This window comes from Opisthorchis viverrini (assembly GCF_000715545.1).
Source record: "Opisthorchis viverrini unplaced genomic scaffold opera_v5_115, whole genome shotgun sequence".
Classification (NCBI taxonomy): Eukaryota; Metazoa; Platyhelminthes; class Trematoda; order Opisthorchiida; family Opisthorchiidae; genus Opisthorchis; species Opisthorchis viverrini.
The window spans coordinates 932,098-959,220 of NW_008751773.1; the positions used below are offsets into that span (position 1 = coordinate 932,098).

The 27,123-nt window shown below is 43.5% G+C and overlaps 2 protein-coding genes across 2 annotated transcripts in view; one reads left to right on the forward strand and one right to left on the reverse strand.

The window, feature by feature from the left end:
* Nucleotides 1-1,362: 1,362 nt before the first annotated feature.
* On the reverse strand, nt 1,363-27,027 carry T265_13907 (hypothetical protein; the record flags this gene model as incomplete). The annotated part of the gene is made up of 7 exons (XM_009171075.1): nt 1,363-1,411; nt 8,283-8,501; nt 12,050-12,086; nt 12,472-12,541; nt 14,849-15,028; nt 17,632-17,879; nt 26,979-27,027. Coding segments are annotated over 7 exons (846 nt in total), but the record flags the coding sequence as incomplete, so codon positions are not given.
* The window catches only part of T265_13906 (hypothetical protein), a gene marked incomplete at both ends in the record, with an annotated part of 37,827 nt that continues 30,139 nt past the window's right edge, over nt 19,436-27,123 (forward strand). The window contains one exon of the mRNA XM_009171074.1: nt 19,436-19,558. Within this exon, the coding sequence (XP_009169338.1) occupies nt 19,437-19,558 (122 nt within the window). The remainder of the gene's footprint in view (nt 19,559-27,123) is intronic.

Consider the following 27,123-nt stretch of genomic DNA (forward strand, 5'->3'; position numbering starts at 1 on the left):
ATAGCCACGTGTTACGAAACCGTGGAAAGACGGCTCAACGATATCATAATTGTCTTCAATATGATCCACCCTCCATACTCCCGTGCAGCCCAGTGACCGGGTATGGGTTACGATATCGGTCTCATCTGACGAACTCTGAAGATTCGTAACAAAAATGTAAACGACCCATGCGACATACTACATCCACGATGAAGCAACCCGTGTCCTGCTTTACGTGCGCTCAGCCAGCTTGTCCATTTTGGTTGAGTTCAAAACGCCAAAATCCCGTGTACAATCGTCAGATCCAAGGAGTCCGGTCGACGCACAAAAGATGGACGTCCTTCTGTTATATGTGCTGATTTGCCAATCTGTTAGATCTGTTGCCGACCCCAATCCAGTGCCTAGCGCCGGAGAGACTTACAGAAGGGAACACAACAGCTATATTCTGAACAAGCGTGTCAGTGCGTGCGAGTGCGAAAATACAACGGCCTAAAGCTATTTTATTGGAGGGACACTGTCTGACCTTGCTCCTCGCGCTATCTGAATTCGATACGAGGCTGTCACGCGCTGCGCATTGCGGGGATCTTGTCCGAACTTGATCAACGCTAACTCGTGCTGTCTGAGCTTGATACAAGGCTGTGACGCACTGCATATTGAGGGGACGTTTGTCTGTCTGATCAGCTTCTAGCGGAGCTAAGGGTCTCAGTAGATTTCGGGCAATCAGTGGTTGCTTTCAGGAATCTGACCTTCCTGATACCCCCTGTTTGAGTGGGCCAGGAAAATGGTTAGGAAGAATAATCCCGGAGATCGAGGTACTTGGATGAGGATGCGTGTGGCAACTGATTAAAACTGATTGTGGGATCACTGCTGTACTCTCGATGTGACAGTAAACATGTCTGGTATGTCGCAGGCACACTCACAGAAGCCAGGAACACTTTGTTAGTTCAAACAGCCTCGTGAGATTTTCCACCGCTGATACTCACGTCACATGCCGTTCCCAGAAGAGTTCACGAATCTACGATCCAGTGAAATTTCAGTCGGAATTATACAAAATTTCCTAGATGAATTACACAAGGCAACCGGTTATAGTGTAACCTGTATTTATTCCGTAAACCCCGTGTTTAGGTAAACTGAGTGTTTGGTGTGTTGCTTATTGGTATCAGATGTGTATACTGCTTCTGACGTCAAGGAATGTTCATGTGATCTTCTGGTTTCAATGCGAGAATGGCTGAATTCTGTTCCTGCTAGCACTTGACAATGCGCCATAGACCCATCCCTGGTATCTGACACCATTCCTGGTAATTTCTTTCGTTGCTCGCATCCGATCGACTGCCGCAAATGCGGTGTGCCTCAGGGATCCCGGTAATAAGTTTTACAACCAACAACACTTTTCAAAAAGAACATCGGCAAACACTCGCTTTCATTTTCTTTCCTAAAAACACAGATAAAGCAATTTGAAATCACTGATAGGGGTCATAACATATGGGTAATGGGCTGTAAGAACTTTCCCAAGGACGAGCGTCATGGTCCCGTAGCAAACAGGTCTTTGTAGAGAGGTCATATTCTTCTTGGATGTCGATCAACAACGGTCATCATACCTGTGTGGCATGCGGATGGATTTTGTTTTAGTCAAAGAAAGTAGATAACGGAGCTACCTGCGAAGCAAAGAACTGTTGACTTCTTCTAAGGGAATTTCCCCATGGAAACCAACTACAAGAAGTACCTACATTGCGCGTCCCCAAAAGGATTGTCATGGATAAATAGAACACAGCCAACAACTCCAGTGAACCATTCAAAGCTTCTGAAATGCGAATTACTGGACGTAAAAATTCCGCTGTGTTCGAAACCCGCGGGCGGTATTCTTTTAGGCTATTGTCCCATCGTAAAATGGTTGAGTACTGGTGAAAGGAGGAAAGCCTTTAGGCGCGGAGTTGTTTACCAGAAAACACCAACTAAACAGTTACAAACTCTTGGACAGTAAAGTAAGCTTCTCCTGTGCATCACGTTTTGTAAAAAAAAACTGAATATTCGTATTCGTCTCCTCTTGAACGCGTTTTCTTGAACTTTTATTCATTGGCTACCAGATAATTACAAGTGAATGGTGCAAAGCAGTTCCACAAACCCCGTAATAAACCCTAACTTCCATTGGACGCGAGTCAGAGTTACGTGAAAACTACATACTACTCGCATGTCTCATCAGTAGCACCCGCCGTTACACCGGCGTACTGAGGACGGAAAACTGAAAACTCAAGAACTGAAAACTAATGAAACCTGAAAGTAGCGTCATACAGCAATGAATAGATGGCTACTAATAATGGCTACTACTAATAAATGGCTACTACTAAACGTCTTACATACATATTTGTCTCACGGAAAATGAGGAAAGAAACTTGTGTCCATCTGAGTTTGGGATAAAATTCAAGGAGAAATTTTGGTAGCTTTCCACTATGCCCGGAGCTCAAGCACACTTGACTGTAGAAATCCTGAACTGTAAACTTTCGGTAGATGTCCTACTTGAATGTTGCGAAATTAACTGTTTACCGAAGCCGAATTGCTTGAAAAATGGTAATGCGGTAAAAAACTGCCAAGAAAAATCTCGCTGGCCCGAAAATGTCCCCTAAAGTGAAGTGAACTTATAAGGGTATAAAGAGAATTTCTTTAGGATCAAGCAACAACCTCATTGCTCAGGTTTGACGTTTCACCCAAGTTACTTTCTCCGTATGTCAAATGATTCAGATTTGCGCAAGTATTCCTTTTGTGACCACCCTGAGTCAGCAAACTATCAAGAGAGTCCTTATCTCACCAAAGTTCACATTTCTGAAAATATTTAATGTTAAAACTAACGTACATAAATTCGTCTATCCAAAATAGCGATTTTTAGTGTTTATATTGAAGTTGCTAGACTCAGTTCAATGTTACAGCCGAAAAACGTAATCCAACAAGTTGTTTCTACCCATAAATTCTAAATTAGTTTCGCAATGTCACCTAGCTCAAGTTCGAAAGTTCCCTCAGCAATGGTTTGAACAGGACCCCTGGGACGGATGTGGTCACATAATGCTACAAAAATTGAAAACAATTCTCGGTCTCAAGAGCTTCGTATTACGACTGATATGGGTTACTCGTACCTTTACACAGTTACAGTTTCTTCCTGAGCACATACATAAAGAGCGCAACATTGTTCGAAATGTTCGAATTTCAACATATATATAAACGCATGATACATTTCAGGGACACTAGCCCCAGAGCTTTTCATCTAAAAGGGAACAATAAACCTTGATGCCTAAAAAAGTTGAAAATATCCCTAAATACATAAAGAGCAGTTCCTTTAAAATTTCCAACACGAATGCCAACCCCATGAGGCGCATACTGTTTAAAAACATCCAGGACAACGTTTTATTGAAAGCTGGCGAAATCCCCTATTAAATCAAAATGCTCACTACTCACTGAGTCTCCCGAACACCTCATAGGTTTATTTACTGCCAAACGATTGAAGCTCAGTATCCCATATGCTTATGAATCGTGCAAGCGTCTCGTGCTATTGCTAAATAAATTTGTCCGTTCATCCCGTGGGCTGGGTCGCTGGTTCTGGCAGAGCAAAAACCAACTTATTATCTAACGAAATGCAATGACTGTGTTGGCGAAATGCAACTGTTTCTGAAAGCTAAGATCTATGGGAATTACCTAGTGCGTCCAAGTGAATAGTCCCTATAGGTCTTACAGGAGCGTCTACTCAAATGAACACTCAACTTCTCGTCAAGTATTGACTCCAAATTTAGATAAAAGCTGCAGTATCCAGCGAAAAGAATAAAAGTGTGTAGTAATTCTGTAGTGTGAACTGTTAGCTATTGATATTAACTATTGATGAGAAACATACAAACGTCGAAACCGCACACTGGGTTGAAAAAAGACTCGGGACGTCCTGCATGGTTGAACAAGCGCATGTTGAAGACTTAGCAGAACTGTGTGCGAGTCCTATAGAACGCCTACGTACGTACGATAACGTGCTGCTGTAAAACACGATCGGAATGTTTATACCCGTTTTCTGTTATGGTACACAAAATGCCGGAAAACCAGTAGCCGTTAAGATAGTTGGTTGCCCGCATGTGTACATGACAAAGCCGCGAAAAAAACATCGGTTCAAGTATAATAAACTTGGAGGTCCTTGATGTAGCGGGAATTAATCGGATGGTGTTTATCAAACGGAGTTAGATTAATTGTGTACATGTCAAATCGTATGCATTCAACCAGAATGAAATATTGCAAACACATATGGTTAATACCTTCTTATACAGCTAGTTTATAAACACTCCTGGTAAATTCGTCGTTCACTCGCATGCGACGTAACTAGGGATTATACGAAATGGTTGGATGTGTTTATCACTACTAAATCGGATAAACTTCGAACTAAACATCTAATATCTTGATAACCAGCAAAACCAAGGACGTGAGTAAAATACCGATCTGTGAACGCACAATCCTGGGGACATTAAGTTCATCTGTTGCCTTGATGGGCACAGGTACAAAAAAGTCACGTATATGCAACTGATGAACCCCAAACAAAGTGGTACGCGTCTGAAAGTGGCAACATAAAGTAGCCACACGCCAATTGTCCACCGTTATTGCACGTCACCGCGAGTAATTTTTCGAACCAGGCCGCTGATTATCAGCAACCCTTCGATAATCTGACCGCATCACCATTACTATACTACATTATATTATATTACGTATCACACATCATATATCATCATATATCATCATATATATCATATCATATTATTATATTATATTATATTATATTGTATTATATATATTATATATATATTATGAATGCAAGATAGCTGCTTTTTCGCATCGTTGGCTTATACAAGTCTTACCATTGTAAGCGGCCTCCAAAGATCTCGGGCATGTGCCTCCCCAGTAATCAAACGACGATTTATGGACCTGCTAACGTCACTGCAATTGATCGCTGAAAGCAGGCTCCTTATTCCATCCGTGCTTTAATGAAAAGAACAATGAGCGAGGCTACCCGATTTAACCATGTAAGCCATAGTTAACCAGCCACGAACATCTGACATGTCTACACCTGCAATACTCAGCCAGACAATCCAGACAGAAACTTAATACATGAACACCACTGACACCGCTTAGCTGCTATATCGTTCGGTATCTCCAGCCAAGCACAGCGTCGTCACATAGACCCCGTCTTGGAAAGCGAACAGCGCCCAACTTTTCGTAACCTCCTTCATTCCCTTCCATCATATGACATTCTTTCCACCTCCAAGTTTTGGCTACCTCCAAATAGACACGGAAAACAGCGCCTGTCTCAGCAGACGGCAACTCGCCATGTGTAGCGCATGGCCCAGCAACCTGAGTTTGCATTGCTGACCGCACTCTTTGAGTGAAACACCGTCTGCTTCATTAAAACCAGTCTCCTGATCATTGAGTACCGAATTCACTGGTTCTAAATAACTTCATCTGTAGTTCTGAGACACTGGCGGCCAAAGATTTGAAAATGTCTCATGTCCTCCACCCGAAGTCGCCGGATCTCGCACATTCACAAAAATAAACCCAGTAGAATGGCCTGATATACGCATCCTTTGAGACTCAGTGATGTTTTTTATATCATAAATGGTGAAAATGGGCAAAAGCAGTTCTGGCCTTTGAGATTCGTCTTTTAAACTGCCGTCAGGTCTAATACAACCTCCGATACGTAGAACTTTCCACAAATTCCAGTGTCACTCCTTGAATCCAAAGACCATCCATAGCATCCGTAGCATGACTTCGCTTTTTGGGAGCATGAAGTATATGCCGAAGAACTGGACTTTAGTCAACATTTTTAGCGCTACTTGCGCTTCCTGCTTTTTCTGAGAAATGAGGATAACATCATCTGCATATTCCAGTTTGACAAGGCCCTCGCTCGGATTTAGAACACTGACTCTCATGTAATTCACAATCGAAAATATAGCTGTAAATGGTCAGTACAGAGTACGTACATCAATGCAACATAAAAGTACATAAAATGAGGAAAATTATACGTACATATATGTAGGGTATGAAAAGCTAAGAAAAACATTCCGATAATGTTTCATCAGAGCAACCGGAAAGGTTCAATTGTTTGAACATGGACATATGCATATTGTGTAACCCTGAGCGCTGTGCATAACACTACTCGTATAGTCCAAAATATTAGAAATGTAATTACTTTGGTTGTTATCAGAGCTCCAGGAGACGGTCCACGTGACCCTTCCTTGTTTGCTCAAAAATACTGTAAGACATTGCTGCTATTATACTTGACAGCGGCGATCTTGTTGGCAAGCTATCAGCAAGTCTCTCCCCATCTCCTAATTAATTCATTCTAATTTGGGACACACATCACAAGAAAAATGCTAGACAAACAAACATCGCGGATTGTTTTGGTATCGCAAGCTGCCTAAACGTGATCAATGTCACCCAGCTTACAGACGAGTATAATAACTCCAAGATTTATGGCCAGTTTCACCTGGTATTAAGCAATGAACGAATAGGAGAGCCTAGATTCTACTCCCACAGAAGTGCCAACCCAGGACCCAATTGCAGTCAGTTCCACACAAAAGAGAGTTAGTTGTACTGTGGATAACAGCCCTGGGTCAATGAAAGAAGCATGATATTTTCATAAAGGAAACTACTCACAAGGTTGCTGAAAACTCTCCGACAGCCCACGACCGGTTTCGTCCGTCTTGGGGCTCATCAGGTTAGCGCAGTCCCCGAGGTTCCGTCTACTTTATGTTCTACTTGAACCCAAATTGGACTGTTTTTGAGAAATACACTCATTTGCAAATCAGTTTGGTTTTCACAAGAGACTCAAATGAATCTCTTGTTTATGATATTCTGGATGTTGTGCACACAGGCCGCCTCATGTTTAAGTTGGCATGATATTCGAGATATCGCCGAATATTTTCATTAAGGAAACTACTCACAAGGTTTTTGAAAACTCTTCGGCAACCCACGACTGGTTTCGCCCTTCTTAGGGCTCATCAGGTAGGCATGATAAATTTTCTGTTCGCAATATGCGGATGTTAGTATTCACTGAAAACCTGTGGCTCTAACCTCGTACGGTTTCGCTAAGCCCGATTCACTGAAACAAGTCGTGTCAACATAGTAACATATGGCCGACAAAAAATTGGAATGCCAATCAAAGCACCCAAGAGTGTAACATGATTATGAAAACAGCAAAAAAATCTCCTAAGCGTCTTTTGTTGGATTATCATGGATCCCAAAAGGTCGAGGTTGTAAATCAAATGGAATGACCCGACCAGAACAATATCATTGCAGTATATGCGAATTCGCTTTGGCGAAACGTTGGTGTAAAGCAACTAAAACAAGATCAGTAATTTCAGAACTGACGAACTGATCAGCTAATCAAGTTAGGATAGATTGTTATGTTTTATACTTATCTATTGTTATTCGTGAGGTCGCTGAAAGCTTTTCGATATCGTATGACTACATGAATCTGTTAACCTGATGTTCTAACTGAGCACCACACTGTATGCAACCATTGAAATGAAACGAATTGCGAACTAAGTAGATGCAGACAGAGGACTCAACTGAATTGCAATCGAATCTCTTGTTTATGAGGCGGTCTTGCCGCAGCAGTCAGTCAAAGAATATATTAAATGAGGACGTCAGCTGAGGTTCAAATGAGTTGCCCGTTAACATTGGCTCAATTTGCAAGTGAGCATAGTCCGCTAAAATCACATCTTGTGTCACGTGAGTTGCTCCCTAAAGCAGAACCACAATAAGTCGATATTTATCAGATTCCCGGGAGGCACTATTGTTTTTGCTGTTTGATTACAGTACAACTTTATCGTACTCCTTTTCTTGTGGTCTTATTTTAACTCAGTATGTGGCAGAAAAATTGCCCCTTCGTAAGAGCCTAAATTACAAGGCCAACAACTACATCGGGTCCCCTATTAATAAGCATGTTTCCATCAAAGATATAGTGGAAACACTGATGAAATTGTTGGTCATTCTACAGGGTGTAGTGATATCTGGCCTGAAGGCATCCATTTATACGCAATAATGGTTGCATATAGGCATTCCACTGAACACGAGACAACGTATTATAGATCGATCGTCCCTGCTTCGTGAATGCTTTGAGGCACTGGCACACCTCGGAAATCATTGGACGATGCATAAAAAGTGAGGTAGGTCTGTGTAATTAATTGTATTCGATTGGAAGGCAACGACAAGTTGTGGATTGGTTCATTAAGTAGTATAAAAAGAATCCATGAAAAAGCCAGCATTCGCAACTGACGTGCAGTTACCGTGGGCACATTACCCCTCGTCCACCGTCAACAGCTAAAAGATGACCAGTGGTGAACGAAGACGCCGAACTGGCGAGGAAGGCAATAGCTTGAGCCACTTCCTCTGGTTCTCCAGGTCTACCCAAGGCGTGGGAGGTCTTGGAGTTGTCCAGAAACCTTTCATACTCTTCTGGTGACATCCCGCCACGGCGTTGTAAAGGTGTGACAATTACACCAGGGCTGTAAATGACAAGTGGTCGTAGAAAGGTGAGTTAGGACAAGCAAAAATTCAATCAGTTTCTACTTTTTCCAACGAAACATCAGCATTTACACGCCCAGTAAGATTCCTGAAAGAAGACCGCTCCGCTAGAGAGCCCAGAACGTCCTTTCATTCTTGGCGTCCTCTCTTCGAAGGATTACTGTGTTTCAGACCGGTGATGAAAGAAAACGGTACAGACACTCCGCATAAAAACACAGGAGTTTAGTGATAGAACATAGCCAAATTTTAAACCAACCAGTCTTCTTCAAAACAATAAAGTGGAACAAAGAAACTTCTTGACCATGACAGACCCCCCCCAAATGACCAGCAAACACTGAGTTAGTGTATAAAGCATGAACAGACTAACCCGAAAGCCTGAATTCCTGCGGGATGGGTTGCAATCACTCTACAGAGTTGTGTCCGAAAAATACATTAAACACACCTCGAGCTGCAGATCGATTGCTTTAGCGTATAAGAGCTGAGATAGAAAAGTTTCCCTTTTTTGTAAAACTACGTTAACTACTAGCACTGAGAAAGTAGGTGATTGAAACAGAAGCGGCTGGTGGTGTCAGCTGTCGCTTTACACCTGAGGTGCACGTTGGGCGCATTACTTTCATGTGACGGACAATGTTTGGTCACCTGATCCTAACTGTACACAAATAATTGATCACATTAACTGTACTAACTTGTCTTGATGCAACCAACCTAGCAAATAGCCCTGTTCCCACAGCAACGACACGAAATCTTTCCATCTGTGGCAACCATACCCAGTGGTTTGTCACATTTGATTGGTTGGGCAAAACGGCAAACGTAAGTTCATTCACTATCCCGAACAACTACCACTGAACACCCATTTCGAACACATATCGGGCAAGTGGTGTCCACGAAGTTGTTTCGCTAGAAGGTAAAGGATGAAAGCTGTAAAAGCTTATCAAGAAGCGTGTCACGATCACTCAACCCACTGAGTTGTTCAGTCAGTTATTCAGAATTCACTCCCTTTATGTGGATTGCCAAAAACATTCAAACCTTTTAAAGAAAATATTTATGTGTGTCGTTTCCTATAGAATTAATTTTCGGTAAAAATAACTACGGACTCGCTGGAAGAAACCATCCACAGTTTGAGCCCCCCCGTGTAGGTGGCCACACATTTTTGTGTTTGAGACCATAATCTTGTTCCCTAGATAGGCTTTGTTATCGTGCGCTAGACTCTGGTATCTACGTGGTTCTCTTACTTTCCTCCGTCTCGATACAACTTACGAAATTCAAACTCTTTCACATCCTCAGTGAATCTACGACCACTCTCTACTTGGTACGTGCAAAACTCCAAAGTTCTGATTGGTATGATTCAACCGATGACATCGGGCTGTACTGAACATGCAGGATGCTCCTGGATTCAACTAGTGATGCTCGAAGGTTAGAATAAATATCCGGAACCAACAGTAACAGTCAGTGGTGAGTTGAGTTCTCAATGAGATTAAAACACCCGTTTGACAGTTTGAGGAAACGCCTGTATCCACGGCAGCACACATAAAAACCAGATGCAATGCAACGCGTTAGTTCAGCGAGACGGTTCTTGAACAGCTCCTCATCGATCCCCTAGAACAACGTTACAAGAAAACCTAGCGATATCGCCATGTCGGTTAAACAATGTGAAATGGATGTTGTGGAAGCTCACACAAAGCCGAGTAAAGTAAGTCAGGTAGGGAAAACGCCCTCCGATTGGAATTTGAAGATTAGGCGCGAGAATCTAGTGCTCTAAGATTATTCAAGTTCGTGGCACGAACATGAGAAAGATGCTTAGGCTGACTAGACGATATATGCAACGCACAACCACGTGAGACAGGACCAATTGAGCCATGCTTGAGTGGAAGTGATCGTCAACGATGAGAAAAAATGCTACTTGGACGGTCCCAGTGGCTTGGTGTGCTACTGGCAAAATGTGGGAAAAAAGCGAATTCGCAGTAGCTGAAGCCACAGTGAAGGTTACCTAGTATCTGTAATAGACAAACGCTACTTGGCCATACAGCACGGTAAATCACAATGACGTCCAAACTCAGGAGACTCGGTCATAACCTCTCGATTTTATCAAGAGTGAAACATTTACAAATGGCAACACTGCGACCACTGCTACTTGTTCAAGGATGTCATTCATTTGTCGCAGTGTATGTGTGTGGCAGCGTCCCGCATAACAATAGGGGTATCAACCCATTCAAAAACGCGTACGATATAATAATGGCATCTGTATACAACTGTAGTGGACTAACCCATTAATCAAAGACAGTGATTGTGGATAAGTTCGGGAACTTGAGGAGCAACACGTGAAATGCGGTTGACTTTGACCTGGTTGTAACTAGCCTTGCGAGCGTTTTGCATCATTTCAACACGCAGTATGAGGTTACAGAGGTTCTGCTGGCACTGAATCAAAATTGACAAAAGTCTCTGAACGAATGCAGTCTTTGAAATTTCTTGTAAACTAACGTCATCTGGATTATTTGACTGTCTCCAACAAGCCTTCTACAATCCGTGAACAAAGTAACGAACTGATGCTTTTGTTTATTACTGGTTCGGTTTGTGCCCAAAATTAGAAATCTGACGTTGGCCTTCATCACTTTTGGAAACATTTACATTACAACCGGAGGAATGGTCTGCATCAAATCCATGGAAAACAAACGATACATCTCGCTGTCTTCGACTTTTAATCAAGATCTTTTAGTTCTATAACTCACGCGCAGATAGCTCTGATGTGTTGAGATTTTAAAAAAAACTGACAAGAAGGATAACGTGCATGGATGGAAGCACACACTGCGTGTGTCACGGTTTGGTGTCCATGTTCTGCGTAGATAAACCACGCGGGACTCAACTACCAGACCCCGGTTCATATACCCTCTCTCAGCATGGGTCGCACAACATCAATGGGCATTTGCCTGCCAGGTGGCTGGCTTTTTGAAGGATTACACTGGAGTCTGCATACAGACACTTTAGTTACTGCAAGATCTCCTGCCATAATCCCACTCCATCTGTTCCACGATGTTCGTAGTGCCATTCTGAATGAGTTAACTACTTGGTTTGGGATTGAGTGATCAGGACTCCTAGTGAGTCTCTGATGTCTCATTCCGCACCCAGCAGAGGGGCACACAATAGCGTCTGGTGACAAGTCCCTAATGGGGACTTGTATGAGCGCATGGGATTTAACTACTGATTGGATACAAGTGACAGACAGCTTGCGGTAAAAACAATGTTCATGTTAACTGACACAGCCACCCGTCTCAATAGCTTTACACACTGAGTCTCCAGTTCGGACGACCAGTATGAGGATGGCAGGACTGAGAGATATGACCACAAAAATGAAGGTCAGGAAATTCTGCTGCACAGCAACATGCGAATCAAGCACCAGAAACGGTCTGTACGTATGAAACACACGCAACACGCCGTTCTTCTGGTGCTAACTACTCATGCAGTGTGGTGAAGCAAACTGACTTTCCACAGTACCGTGACTGTATGGCAGGTAACTTTTATCCACTAAACTTACTTGACACTGTTCACGCGAATGCCTTTCGGAGCCAGTTCTGAAAATAGAAAATATACGCGAATCGATAGCGGACGACGGACACTACAAATAATCCCACCGTTTTTTCTTGACACAACACACGGCTTATAAGGTTGCCGAAAACTATGCGACATTCCACTACCGATTTGACCCTTCTTGGGGCTCATCGGGCTCTGAGTTATCATCAACATAGCAGGGCTCCGTGCAGCGGAAGACTATCATAAACAAGAGTTTGGGCTGGGATCCAGCTGAGTTTTTCGCCGACAACGACTTAATTGGTAAATGGATGTAGTCTTTTGCCTGTCCTCAAAAAAGCTAGTCGAACATGACGAGAAAAGCAAAAATTAATGAAAAAATGACCAGCACATAGAAAGTGACTACACAGAAATGAGAACAGAACGCACCTAGGGCGACACATTTGGTGAACTGATCCAATGCAGCTTTGCTCACGCAGTATGAAAGTATACCAGAAAACTGAATGGAAGGGGGAAAATGGAGATAGACAAACATTGATGAGACTCCACGCTCAGTGAACTGTGAGTAGAGTTTGGCTTTTAAAGGTAAGTGGCACTCAACACATAGTCAAATAAGTCAATCCACTCCGATTCATAATATAATAGTATAATATAGTATAATATAGTATAGTATAGTTCCCTTCGAAGTTTGAGTTATCTTTGAAAATACAAAAATTAGCATAAGGGAAGCAGTACGCGAGCAGGGCTCCGTGCAGCGGAAGACTATCATAAACAAGAGTTTGGGCTGGGATCCAGCTGAGTTTTTCGCCGACAACGACTTAATTGGTAAATGGATGTAGTCTTTTGCCTGTCCTCAAAAAAGCTAGTCGAACATGACGAGAAAAGCAAAAATTAATGAAAAAATGACCAGCACATAGAAAGTGACTACACAGAAATGAGAACAGAACGCACCTAGGGCGACACATTTGGTGAACTGATCCAATGCAGCTTTGCTCACGCAGTATGAAAGTATACCAGAAAACTGAATGGAAGGGGGAAAATGGAGATAGACAAACATTGATGAGACTCCACGCTCAGTGAACTGTGAGTAGAGTTTGGCTTTTAAAGGTAAGTGGCACTCAACACATAGTCAAATAAGTCAATCCACTCCGATTCATAATATAAGAGTATAATATAGTATAATATAGTATAGTATAGTATAATATATATAACATAGTATAATATAAGAGCATGTTTTTGATAACTTGTCCTCGAGTTATTCCATTGCATGCTTCGGAAACAGAAAACTGTGAGAAAGCGAATCAAAGTTTCACAGCTGTTATAAAAATGAATAAATCAGTTTCTAAAAAGAGGCTTCTCCTTCCCACAAGAACGCATTACATTCAAATCTAAAAGTATCTAAATGTCCACAAGTTTGCTCTTGACTAAAATCTGTACGAATATAGCCACTACAGTAAATCATTTGATCACCCGATGACAGGAGCATGGTGGAATTCAAACCAACTTCATCGACTGAACTTGCACATACATTTTTTCATGCCTAATTCAAGCATGCACGGCATCAAATACGCAACTTCTTCCATGATTTTTCAAATAAGAAGCGAGATCCCCCTAAACAAACTACGCTCAACGGGAAAAAGGAATCGCACACAGAATGGGGAAAAGCGAAATAGGAGTTTCAGGAAATTTTCCAAGTGCCTTTAGTGACAACCCCTTTGGACTACCCAAGACGGCAACCACTACAACGAAAACATCTATTTGTCTACAAATTGGGCCTGTGTGTCAAAAGGCTATCATTGAAACTGACAAAGAATAGGCTATTGGCCTATGCTTACACCCGAAGACAGTCCAGTGGTGAATGCTGGAGAGTTCAAGCAGAATCAATTCATGGTACCGATTGTTCGTACTGGATACCCATGGATGAAGCCAATCTACGCTGAAAATCTGAGAAGCATTGTACAGCTGTTTTGTTCGCAGTTCGCATCTCATGGAACTCAGGGAACTTTGAGCCCGCAACTCCCTGGCCAATGCTTGAATACTTTACGGTTCGGCCACTAGCAGCTGACCAGCAGTGTGATCAGACAGGGTAAATCACTGCTAAACCTTTCATCACAGAAACCACACCACGTGGTCACTTTTTGACTGGATCCCCAAGTGACAACGTCTAAGGAGGGAGCTTCACTCATACAGTGCAATTATTCTTCCTCCGAGCTTGATGTTGATGTTAGGGGGGATGGTGTCAGCACCACAAATCTGTCATCCCAGTGGCCTGCAAGTGGTACATTCGAATGTAGGAAAGATGATAGCTGTTCGGTATTTAAGCATGTTGCTCGTTGCCACAGTCTCCCCTTGCCTGATTACCCTGTTTTAAAACAAAATGCTATGCTGATGTTTTAGGTCAGCGCACACCGCAATGAGCATGTTATACATCCTGAGAGAGAAAACCTAAAAAGGACAACTGCCCATTGTACACAAGAAACAAAAGACGAAAATTTTCACTTCTTTTCGTCTGCTGAAAGTCAACCCGTCGCTCATAAAATTCGTCAAGATAACAATCTGTAGACAGGAGAACAAGGTTTACATCATCGAGGCTGAGGTCAGGACCCCATCAGGTGTTACTCATGAAATCCCCTTCCAATCCTGTGTACCATAAGAAGAGCAGTTTCTGTACGCAAAGTTACGAGGTTTGCCCTGTTGTCTATTGTCATATGCCAGACCAAACCGTGACTTGGAGATAGTCCATAGTCCAAATAATCACTGGATCCACTAAGCAATACACAATGACCATGCATTCAAGGATACTTACCGAACGACTACCGCAAACACTCGAAACATTGACAACTGTGCCCTTAGTCTTGGTCAGTGAAGGGACGGCAAGCTGAGTCAAGTGCATCGCCGAGTAAAGATTCACCTTCATTGTGCGATCCAGTTGCTCCATGTCCATAGTTTCTATAGAATCACGTGGTAGGCATCCCGCGTTATTTATCTGCAAGATATGCACGTGAAGCTTACATCTTGTGAAACATGTAACGTGCAAAAGGATACAGTGGAGGTTATCAAGTTCCGTCGGGTTCACGGGACAAATGAGTGCACAACACAATAAGTAAGCAGGTTGCCACACTAGTGATCTTTCTTTTGCCGCTCACAAGCCAAGCGACCAACCGAAAACAACTGCTCGGTTCTCGCGAAATACTCGAACTAGCAGCCGGTGTTAAAATACGCCACCAGAAATGCAATCTTTGGATTAGGTCATGCAGCACCTCCCTTCTGATGCAAAAATAACTGCACGCTATTACCCCAATGTTGGGGAAGTGTACAGCGACGGAGAGAACCGACAAATAATCAAATGAAATATATCGTTGGTTGGTGGCTCAGTGGTTAGAGCGCGAATTTACTGACCGGAAGGTAACGAAAGCTGTGACACCCTTTCGGTGCCTAGCTGCCATGCAACTCGAAGGAAACACGAGGTCTAGGATACTGCAAGGTTGCCCATGCCTAGACATTAGAAGTAGAGATGCAGAAGCCGGGTACTATAAGCAATTCACGGCTGCCATTTGTATTTTTGCATGTACTTACAGGACCTGGACACAGCTCAGTGACTAATAAGGTAATCCCTTCATAGGAAAATCCACGGTTCGAACCCAACCCTAGCCTTTCGATTGCATAGGACAGAAAGACAACCTAACTCCACAGGTCAGCGAAAAGACGAAAATATGTGGTAAGCACGTTGTCTCCTTTGTTTGCTACCCGACTCCCACCGCAATAGGATATCACTGGCCTGCAAGTTGGCTTTACAATACCGTAAAATACGTGAATGATTGGTAATCAGAAACTAAGATACCCCGAAATCGCCGAAACACAGCTTAAAGGGTTCACGATTCAACATTTGCAGCACCTAGCTTCCTATTTCGGGTCTTGCTCTTCAAAGGTGCAGCTACCTCCCCACCCCGCAGCCCCCCACACATAACTTAAAAACACATCCTTTCTAAGAGACTACACAGTAAGCATTCTCTGCCAGATTCTCACAGGACTTCCCTCCATAGAGCTCTACAGTTTTGTTGACCGAAAGGTGACCCTACACCCAACATCAGAAAGATTAGAAAGGTCTCTAAGAGCTCATTGTTCGAAACTCACCCAGTGAAAACCTAGTCAACCAGGAATACACAAATGATAATGATTTCATTTTTGAAAGATATCAGAAAGCACGACCGTTATCAGAAAAGCTTATCAAAATCGTCCAGCGGTTAAGGCTCGAACTTACTGACCAGAAGCTTTGTAGTTCTAAGCTTTGTCAACCTGGCAGTATCTCAGCCTTCATGCTCCCATCGGTGGCATGGCAGCTAGGCATCGATTCGGTGCTATAACTGAACGTCGAATACTCATTCCCGCAAAGTGCAAGGTCTCAGCGGGATGCATATTATTCAAACACGCCTCTAAACTCCAAACGAACGCCCTGGAAGCTAGGTAACACCATATCTATCTCAGCAGTTGTATTAACTCTGACGATACTGTCACAGACGCCAACACATGAATCTCAAGGGTCAGGATTTCTTTTGCTTTGTGACAATAAGGTATATCTCTGTAGGTAGAGGATCTTCAGGTCTCTGGTCACCGATGTCTCAGAACTATAGCTAGAATCGGCTGGAATCAGTGGAGTCACAATCAGGTTATGAGGAAACAAGTCACTGGTGAAGTGGAAGGCATTTTACTTAAAGATATGGTTAGCGTTACGCATGCCGGCCTACCGCCTGATGATGAGGAAGTTGTTCTCGGTACCTAGGTTTGCGGTGTCGCAAACTTAGAGGTGGACAGAATATGTCATGGCAGAAGGATATGAAGGATGTTACGAAAAGTCTGAGTGCTGCTGGTGGTGCCATTCGTATTCCAGGACGACTTGGCTGGAGATATAGATGTAAGTGTAAACAGGTGTAAACACCTCGGATGTTTGTCGGAGGCTCATCTTAGATCCACCTTCTTGTTCCATTTTCCCTCATTTTCATTATTCAAATAAATTGACATGGCTATACCGCAGTGAAGCACCAACGTTCTCATCTGGTGTTGCTGTCAACGAGGATGACAATCAACTAGGATATACTATAGTCTTGAATCCTGTGACACAGTCAGTGGATGCATTCGTTTTGATCAGTAAATGAAGCAATAAAGAACTTTTAGTGTTGTGGGATGTTGAAGCGGGAAAAATCAAGCGCCAAAACTGACTAAACACTCCGCACACTGCCATTTTCTGAGGGCATCTCAAGTGAAACTAACATCTCCGTCTATAGCTTACTCACACTCCAAACGGTACAATTGATTTCCATAAAAGCGGGATTTCTGTTCAAAACAAAAACTCAAGTACGACATCCACAGAAACCGACCAGCACGTCAAGTAATCAGCAATCTTGCTCTGAAATAATATCCATGACCTCTGGTATAGATCAGAGATTCGCCAAAAAATACTACGTAGCTCCTCACCAAGTTGGGTGTAATTCCATCTAACTTTAGGTGATATGGACGGCGTCGTAAATTCAACATCCTGAGTGCCTGATAAAACAGCATCAACGGGGAAAACTTGATCAAATGAGCACTAACCAAAATATCCAACTGCGAAAAATGCGAAAGTGTCTTCGCAAAAGCTGCGTCTATTTGTCTAAGATCCACGAAGTCAGCCACGACATAAAGATATGGTTCCTTCCCAGGTGGATGTTGCGTTCCACTGACTTTCTGACATTCCATTACAGTTTCCTTCAACCGCTGTTCATCACGACCAATCAGAGACAACCGACATCCCAATTTCGCAAACAGGATAGCAGTGGACCTTCCGATCCCCGAGCTTGCTCCTTATTGAGAAGGAATTGACAAAAGTCAAGGCACCCTTAGTGAGATGAAAATCTCGCAAAACAACGAAAGTCAAAATAGAAGAGAATTTACAGGTCGGCCATAAAAATGCTAAGGATACTACGGCAATAGTCCATGGTTCACACACCCCAAACAGATGGACGTGTCCATATCCTATGGCGTACTAACTGTTATCGCAACCCACGTAGCCACCATAATTTGTTCTATGTCTTATAAAAATTGGACCAGAGTGGATCAACCGTCAACAATCCTACTCGCAGGTGCAAAAGCGGTGAAATGGCTTATCAGACTCATCGTCAATTCAAGTTTCCAGCCTTCTGTTTTACAAGAAACCGACCGATTAAACCGTTCTTCACACGTTAACGAAAGTGCATTTGTGACTATCACGCTCTTCTCCGTGGGGGGTCGAAAGTAATCAGATGAACAGTCACTATGGAATCCACAAGTGGAGCTAAAAAAGCTTCACTGCTTTTTATGGACCACAAGCAAAATGCTCAGAGAAAACAACCCAGAAATCTACGCGGACTGTCTTCCGAGCAGTCGTCAGTCAAGCAGGTGGCAACCATCCATGCGTAACTACGTTTGCCTAAAGCATTAGTATGAAGTCTCGGTGGCTGTTTGCGACAGCATCCAAGCTATTTCGGTCAAAATTATTTCATAAAAACGGTGGAATTAGATGAACATCCCACAAGTCCCGAGAAAGCTCTCTACCACTTGCTTACCGGGAACAATAGGTAAATCTATCGTGATCGACATGTTGATTCCCAGACGTCCATCCTATTTGGATTTTCGAACTAGTTTTTCAAGATGCTGACACTAAAACTAACCGGAAGACCTAAGTAATTTGTCGCGGTACAAGGAGAAAAATGCCCATATTTGGCAAATTCACTGTCCTGACATTTAAAACGCTCTGAGTAAATGAACGTTCCTCGTTTTACGACTGCAACATGATGCCATGGGTTGTACAAGTCCCAATCTGTCTAGATGGTTATGGACGAAGATAGTTTTGCATAAACTTGGTCGTTCTTGACCATGTGTGACTATTGGATACACACAAGTTGCCGCAGACATGGCAGATAAAATCGGTCGAAAATCGGATACAACACCAGTACACTGCCATTCAAAAGGGCAGACAATACAATAGCTCAATATATGGCGAGGTTTGTCTTGTCGCAGATGGCGGCTGTTCCGGACACATCTTTTAACTATTCGATCTGAAACTGAGTAGCTTTTTAGGTCACTTATCGAAAAATGGGAGCGATAGCCAATGCTGCACCAATTCTGGGATTCGAACCCAAACAGTCGAAATAAAGTTCTACAGTGTCACCTACGTAATTATCCGGGCCCTTAGAGTTCTGACGAGAATAAACGTAGGAAACATGTCATCCCACTGCCGCTCACCACTATACTTGCGGGGATTCTCCAAGAACAGGTTAACTGGTGACTATGTTTCAGAAGTATTTAAGCCCACACGTAGAAACCATTGCTGGGCGCCGCAGTACTAAGTTACGACGTGTTAACAAAGCATAACCTTTAGCAATCAACCAATCAGTCGATTTGTAAGCTATGAACGATGTACCACAGGTACATTGGTTCCAGCCGATACGGTTTCGATCACCGAAAAGTGGGAGATTGCGGCAGATATGGTCAAACCTTGGGGGTTTGCCATGTTTAGTTTGGCGATAGCTTTGATGCGTGAGCGCCACTAACTGCGTGATTGGGTCATTCATGCTAGTGTCATTAATCATTGGTGAGATGAGTTCCCCATCCAGGGAGGCGGAAGTTGCCCACCCAACTAAGTTTACTGGTTAGCGTTTTTGTACTTCGTTGCCAGGTCATACACCGCCCACCTCTCGATCGCTTCCGCTCAACACAGGGTTGGATGAAAAGAGCTCTATGAGGCAGACGGTCTTCTGACATGCGCAGTACATAACCAGCGTAACACATGAAGTGTCAGTAATCCATCTATCGCGGGAGAGTTCCTTCTTCCTAAGTCCACCTGGCGTACCTCGGCATTGCTAATCCGATGCTGCCACTAGACCAGGCCAACGCTTCGAAGGTCAAACACTGGCACCTTCCGTATATCCTCTACGCGTAGAGGTCGCGTTTCTGATCCATAAAGCAGTATGGATCGCACTGCCGCAATCTAAACTCTCCCCTTTGCAGATAAACCCACGTCACGTCTGTGCCATAAGTGTCGGAAGTTCGCAAAGCAACGTGCAGCATTGGTTAGAAAACAACTGAAACATAGATTAGAGCTATGCGTACGTCGACTCGAATCTTAAACACTAGCCGGCAAACTGCCATTGATTTAAGAAAACACCTTCAATGGCTCGCACAGCCACAAGTATCACTGATGGTTAACGTTTAGAGATATTCTTTTACCAACGCAAGGCCCCAACAGAATACCATTTTGCGAATCTACGCCACTGGAAAGGAATGTAGATTAGCCGTCACCAAGCTAAGGGTCATAGTGAACAAACGAGTGTGAATCTGTCTTGTGACAAATTATGTTTTTCACGCCACTGTTCTAACAGGAATCACAGATGCAGCAAGTCCAGTTGAAAAGGTCACAGAGAATTCTGTAAAGGTGACTTTAAAAGCACTCGCAAATATCGGTCCGAATAAAGGACGAGGGCAAGCGCCGTCACCGCTCCTTCAGGATGAAATCACCCGGCCGACGAAAATTCGTCATAGTATGTTTCGATGGCACGCCGGTTATCTTCAAACTTGATACAGATTCTGACCTCACTCCGATTTGAAAACGAACCTGGGACGTGATTGTGAGGCCAGTAGTGAAACACAAAGTGCAGCGTTTGTAGCGCGTCTGGTGGAAGCCTAAAACTGTCCGAAAAGCTTAACTGCTCCGTAACGTTCAACGGGGTTCACGTTCATGGTGCCTGCTACCTCACGAACTATACAGGCCTTGATCTCTTAGGCCTGGATTCGATTAATGGGCTTCAGCTCTTGGACCAACACCTCAATGTGTTTTGTCACTAAACAACTGCAGACGGCTGAAATTCGTTACTGGAAATATTCCGTCATGACGATTCTGTCGCTAGTTACAGCCCAACCGGAGACCAGCCGGAGCATACGCGACACAGCGGCTATTCAACTCGTGATGTCCGACATCAGTGACCCTCCCACTTTAGTACATTTTGGCGAATCCTGTCAGCAGCCCGTAACGTTGTAGCCGCGGTCCTTACCCTCAAATCCACATACCGATGTTCAGGAAGATCGTTCTACTGCTATCCAGAAAGCCAAAAGGGAGGGGGCTGGCAGAAGAGATACCATAACGGTCACACAGATGCTACTAACGGTTTGGAGGATATAAAGAATGCTGTTCACGATGGATGCAGGATCGAATAATACGTCAGGCACACATCACATCAGGTACGGTCACGTCAAGCGAATTAACTTCAGACAGCAGACTGTGGTACCTTAAGGGAACCACATCATATGAAACACCGGACAGCCCTGACATACTCCCGAAGTGGACGGCACCAGATCCAGGATCAGCATGCTCACTTCCTCAGGGACGAACTGACAGGCGGAACCACCTCCCTGGGCCGTCGCAACTTAGATCAAAGCAGTGGTTAGAAAGGTGTCCGGAGGCTAGCGGCTTTTAATAACCGAACACATCAACTAGGCGGATGTGTCACATGCGGGTCATGGACAAAATGGAGGCATGCTTTGATTGGTCAAAATGCCAGCATTTATAGCGCGACCTTCTGGAACATTCTGAGATGACCTTATAAATCCAGTAGTAGTAATCTTCCTTTGTCTCTATGAAGGGATGTCTGAAGCTACCGTGCCTGTTGATATACCATAGTGAGCGAGCAGGAAGACAAGGACCGGCATAGAATTTGCACGGCAGTCCGTAGAACACAACAGCTTCAGTTAACAGAAAGCGTACTTGTGTGGAAACAAGTATTTAAACAGCGCATAGGTGCAAGTGGCTGCGAATTCCCGTTGGGTGAAAGAATTCTAGATCCATCGGTTCAGTCGGGCGAAGTCAGGATTGTTTATATATCCGGTCCACTTCGTCTCGCTGCTCGGATGTCATGCTTGATCAGGTTGATAGCTACTTTTGCTTCAAATTCGCTGCCACGCGATAATGCGGCCTTTTTGAGCGGATACAGTTGGGTAGCACAACGATCTACATGCGTTAGAACGCTCGGTTGAAGCGTACGTGCGACCTGCTTTAGGACGTATCGACAACTGCAATCTGAAATAGCATTTTGTCTGGCATCATGAGGTTGCAGGGGAACTTCCGTAAGACCAAGAAAAGTATAGGACTCAGTAAGGGATCGAATCCTTGCCAATGAAGTTAAGTGCAATCGCCGCTCAAGACCTATACGGTTCTACGATAGTAGGTAGTGTACTTTTACATTGTATGATCGTGTGCCACAGTAACGTACATTTGTCGCATCGCTCAGCTGTAACGCCCTTCCGGTGTCTAGCTGCCATGCTACCCGAAGGGTTGGAATACTGCCAAGTTGCCCAGGCCTAGACAGGGGAAGTCGAGATTGAATTAAACCACGGACCTTCCGGTCAGTAAATTGGTGCTCTATCCACTTGAGCCATCTCGCCCCTAAGTCATTTGTCGCATACTACCTATTCGATCAATTTGCACTTCCCACCATATCTAGTGAAAATGTGGATTCAGCTGTCCAAACGTCAGCTTTTAAGTGCAAGCCGGAGAAGCATGGGAAAAGTCTTTGGTAGCTCATTGGTAAGTGCGTAATAGATAAACCAATGAGGTTTCAATAAATAGAACACGACAGATGAATTGACAGGCATGAATATTTTAGAAGACGGATAAATAGGGAAAACAATTTAGGAATACCTGACTTGGCAGAGAGAACCATCCATTCCTGAGGATATCACTCATAGAGGAAAACATCTCTGAGAACACTAAACCAACCTCCTAATTAACACTTTCACGAGCAGACAGCCGCATTCAATTGCAGCAACCAACGGAAATTATATCAGTCTAACCACGGCTGGTGCCATTGTCAGTAGGGTTAACAAATCCAAGGTTCGGGTGACTGTTCATACGAATTTGTTGTATGTTTCATCACTAGCTGAAAATAAGGTTCGGGTGACTGTTCATACGGATTTGTTGTATGTTTCATCACTAGCTGAAAGGACATCATCGGCGCACTGTGATAATTCCGTGATGCGTTCACAAACTGCTCGAATATCAATAAGGCAACCGAGAACACGTTTGTCAGTCTAACATCCTAATCGTTTAGCGTGCAGTAAAAATGGTGGAGACTGATACGGTTAGCTAGCCAAACTAGCTACGCAACTCATTTCCCACTGACTTGCTCTGCAACAAAAATAACACTGTTGGTGGAGAATCTCAAGTTGAGCTGGATATGATTCATCAAAACTTCATAGTACAGTACTCACTCTATCTAACGACCCTCTATACAATACGAGACAGCTCACTGATTAGGGCTGGAGAAAGCTTAGTGACTAAGACGCGAGCTGACTGACAGAAAGTTCATGGTCCGAACCCAGCCCCTGCATCTCGACTGCTCCTTGGGTAACCTGGAAGTATTTCGGTCCTTTTGCTCTCTTCAGGTGACATGGCAGCTGAGCATCTATCTTTTTTAATACGTTTTTTAATACTGCCGCGTCTGTGTACGGTAGTTGCAAGTTTAGGACTACAACCACTGTTACACTGTCAGAATTTGCTTGGATATTCCGAAGGACAGAGATAACTGTGTTTGTATTGAGGCTATCGATTCCTCCGGTGGATGGAAAATTTACGTTAACTGTTATTACCGAAACTCCGTTTTGCCTGGTGCAAATACTGCTACTTCGGCCCCATGTTTTCCAAGCCTATTCGAAATGTCATTGTTGGTGCTGAAAAGATGGGTAAGAGTCAGCAGCGTCCAGTTTACTTCCCTCAGGAAGTAACGAGGCACATGAAAATTCCCTGCATTACATGTAGCTTTCATGGTTATTGCAAACTGCAGCTTGTTCCGTAGATTCAAATGTGCGAGTTTTCATTGAAAGTTCATTCATCTGTCTCAAACAGGGGCAATTCTAGCTACTTCCTACAGGCTGCCTTTATGTGACCCCCTACATCACTATGCGTACTCGCTCCGATGGTTGCCGTGGCCCAAGGTGAACATGTATTCCACGTGAACGACACACATTAGAGTTGCGTTCGAGCAGCCTGTAAGGTGACAGATGGCATCGTTTTTGCGTGGTAATCACTACCAGTTCATATGGCCGATGTACCCTGTGGCGCTTGTTTGACGAAGAGCCAACAGCAAACCGAAATTTCGAGAAGTTAAGACTGTCGAAATAGTGTGCAGTTTATGACGGGAATAAAAACTAAATTGGAATGATAGGTCCAATATTGAATATGATAAGGTGAGCGACAGTTCTCGGTTGAGATAGCGGCAACTGTAGACGGGTCTATAAAAGCACGTGAACCCTTAGTACCCTTGATATGTTCAACAAGAAACATCTCATAATTCATGCAGTACGCCACTATTCTAAAGCACTGGTCAAAATTCTTCCACTACAGAACACCAAATCAATGGGTCTGTATTCCTCCCGCTGTACAAAAATGAAAGACTCATTCCACTTTAGCTCCTAAATTCCAAACACGCCAACCCAAAAGGCACTGACCTCTTACCCCCATGTTGTCAATTAGCTTCACTGCAATCATAGTGACAAAGCACATCGATGGAGCAGATCGATAGCTTCCTCAAGGTGCAGGCGAACACAGCCTACAGTTTGACGCGCGCAGCGAATTAGTAATCAACAAGCTGTCGGTCAGTCATCCGAAACTTAAAATCATCGAATATAAGACGCCATCTCACCACAAAGCACTCAGTAGACACTCGATCAGTTGTTCAAAAATCATTCGTAAGATCACAGTCCCAAATGCTAGCAATCTGTGAGTAAATGCTGGGTGAAACTGTGGATCTCGTGGATCTCAGTATCCGTAAAGTTCTGACGATAATAAATCCACTTGCGGATAAGATGTCATCTCTCTCGGTCACTACTTTTCCGCCTGTTCAGCCTTCGAATCTGAAATTTCATCCACATTAACTTGGTGATTTGGTCGCCGCAGTATATTTCAGCTATCTATCCCTTAGCCATGTAACCGAAGTGGAATATGAGAGAATCCCGGCACAAATCAGACACGGTCCCCGATCTAGATTACAATAACAGAGTCAGTAGTACGCTACAAGTATGGGATCGCTTGCTCCCTCAAGTATACAAAATCGGTAGATGGAAGAAATATTCAACGATTACGGTGACGACGGCAACATAGGTCGATATTTCGCCGCATCGTAGGAATCATAGTACTGGTAATATACCGGGTGATCCTAAGCTGCAAAAACTGTGCCCTTGCAAGGACACCACTAGTGAATGAGTTTAAGATCCCATCTGAAGGAAAAGAGTGTTTACAACCGAGAGCTGTCAGCGTACCGCGTGTAGGGCTTGAGTTCCGCGGAGATTTCACAGGCTACACTGCATCAAACTCCGTTTAAAAATATGCAACCATCCCAGGAAGATCAAAAGGAAGCAGCCAGTCTAAGAGCAGCAATACCTCGAATTACCCATCAATCATATAACTTGCACGTTGTATGCCAGCGACTGAACAGAAATGTCAACATGAGATGGACAGACGGGGTGCTGTTGCAAACTCCGTCATCCTCTGAAAATTTTGCGGTAGATATGCTCCAGGGGTTTCCGATCGTGAACGACCTTGTTCTATTTGGTTCAGATCCTCCAAATGTGCAATTAATTTTAAATAACCTAAATAATTCTGCCGTACCGTTTGTTATGCGCTTCGCGCCTGCGAATTGTAAACTGCGAGTGGATGGGATCAAACCCGAACCCCATTCTTACAGACCAGCCAATCGAAGTTGTGGATAGATTTCTTCATTTTGGCAGTTGTACAGGTCCCGGTGGACCAGCTGGAAACGATATTACTTTTTCTATAGGGAAGGCCCTTCAACAACTATGGAGCCGGCGTGACGCCAGTCTGTCGAAGGCACAGTATACACTACAACAGTGCGATCCCCAAATACACCATTGATTGCCACCATTTTCCGAATTTAGAACAATCGTGCATGAAATCATGATTTGTTCCAACAGCCACATTTGTTAAAACGTCCATGAGTACATCAAAAACGATAGTTTTATCCAGGATACGCTAGTTCAGACTGAGCAACGGCCGGGAGAGAGATGGCTCAGTAGTAACAGCGCGAATTTAATGACCAGAAGGTCAGTGGTTTTAACCCAACCTCTGCCTCTCGACTCCCCCTATCTAGGCTTGGCCAACCTGGTAGTATCCCAGCTCTCGTGCTTCCCTTGGGTGACATATAGCAGCTATGCACCGAAAGGGTGCTACAGCTGAACGAGTAACCGCCAAAGAAGTTTGAGAACTGGTCAATGAAAAGTGTCGAACTAGAAACCTTGCTCTTCCAAATGCAATTCGCTCCACTAAGTGTACTTTCTATTACATAAAAGATAATGCTGCGACTGAGAACCGTTTCGATACGTATTGGTGGCACATTTTCCGGTATTCGTGGTGTTAATTTGATAAAATCAGTTTGTATGGCGCAGAAAGCCTTTTTTCATAACATCCGTCTGTCAAACCCAAACAACCACTCATTTTCTAGTTTTTAGGTATGATCTTCATAGATGTTGCAATACTTTATATCTATGGACGCATTTTACTCTAGCGACATAACAATACAAGCAAAATAACATCTCGCCAGTTCTGTCTTCTCAATGTCCTGATTGCAAATGAAGACTCTGACCGAGAATCAATGGCTGGGAAGATAGTCAGGCTGCCTGCCGATATTGTTATCTTATTACAGCTTTTTTACAACACACGCGAAACAGACAGTCCAAAGGAGCAAACAACAGACAAACAGAATGATGAGACGTAGTTCAGTCAAAGGAACTAGAAAAGTGGAGGACGAAGGAATCCGAAATACTCCCGCTAATTAGTGGTTCCAAAAGCTAATAACTGCAGATCTACACATGAACATTCCAAATATATCAATCATGTATGTATATGACGCAATTTGTACCTGTGATTAGAGCCACCTTCTGCGTAAATGATATCATATCCATAGCAATCTAAAAACAAAATGCGACAGTGACACCAGTGTAGACAAGAAAACCATAGGAGAAAAATGCATATGACTAGAATATATTGAATAACAAGAGAAAAGG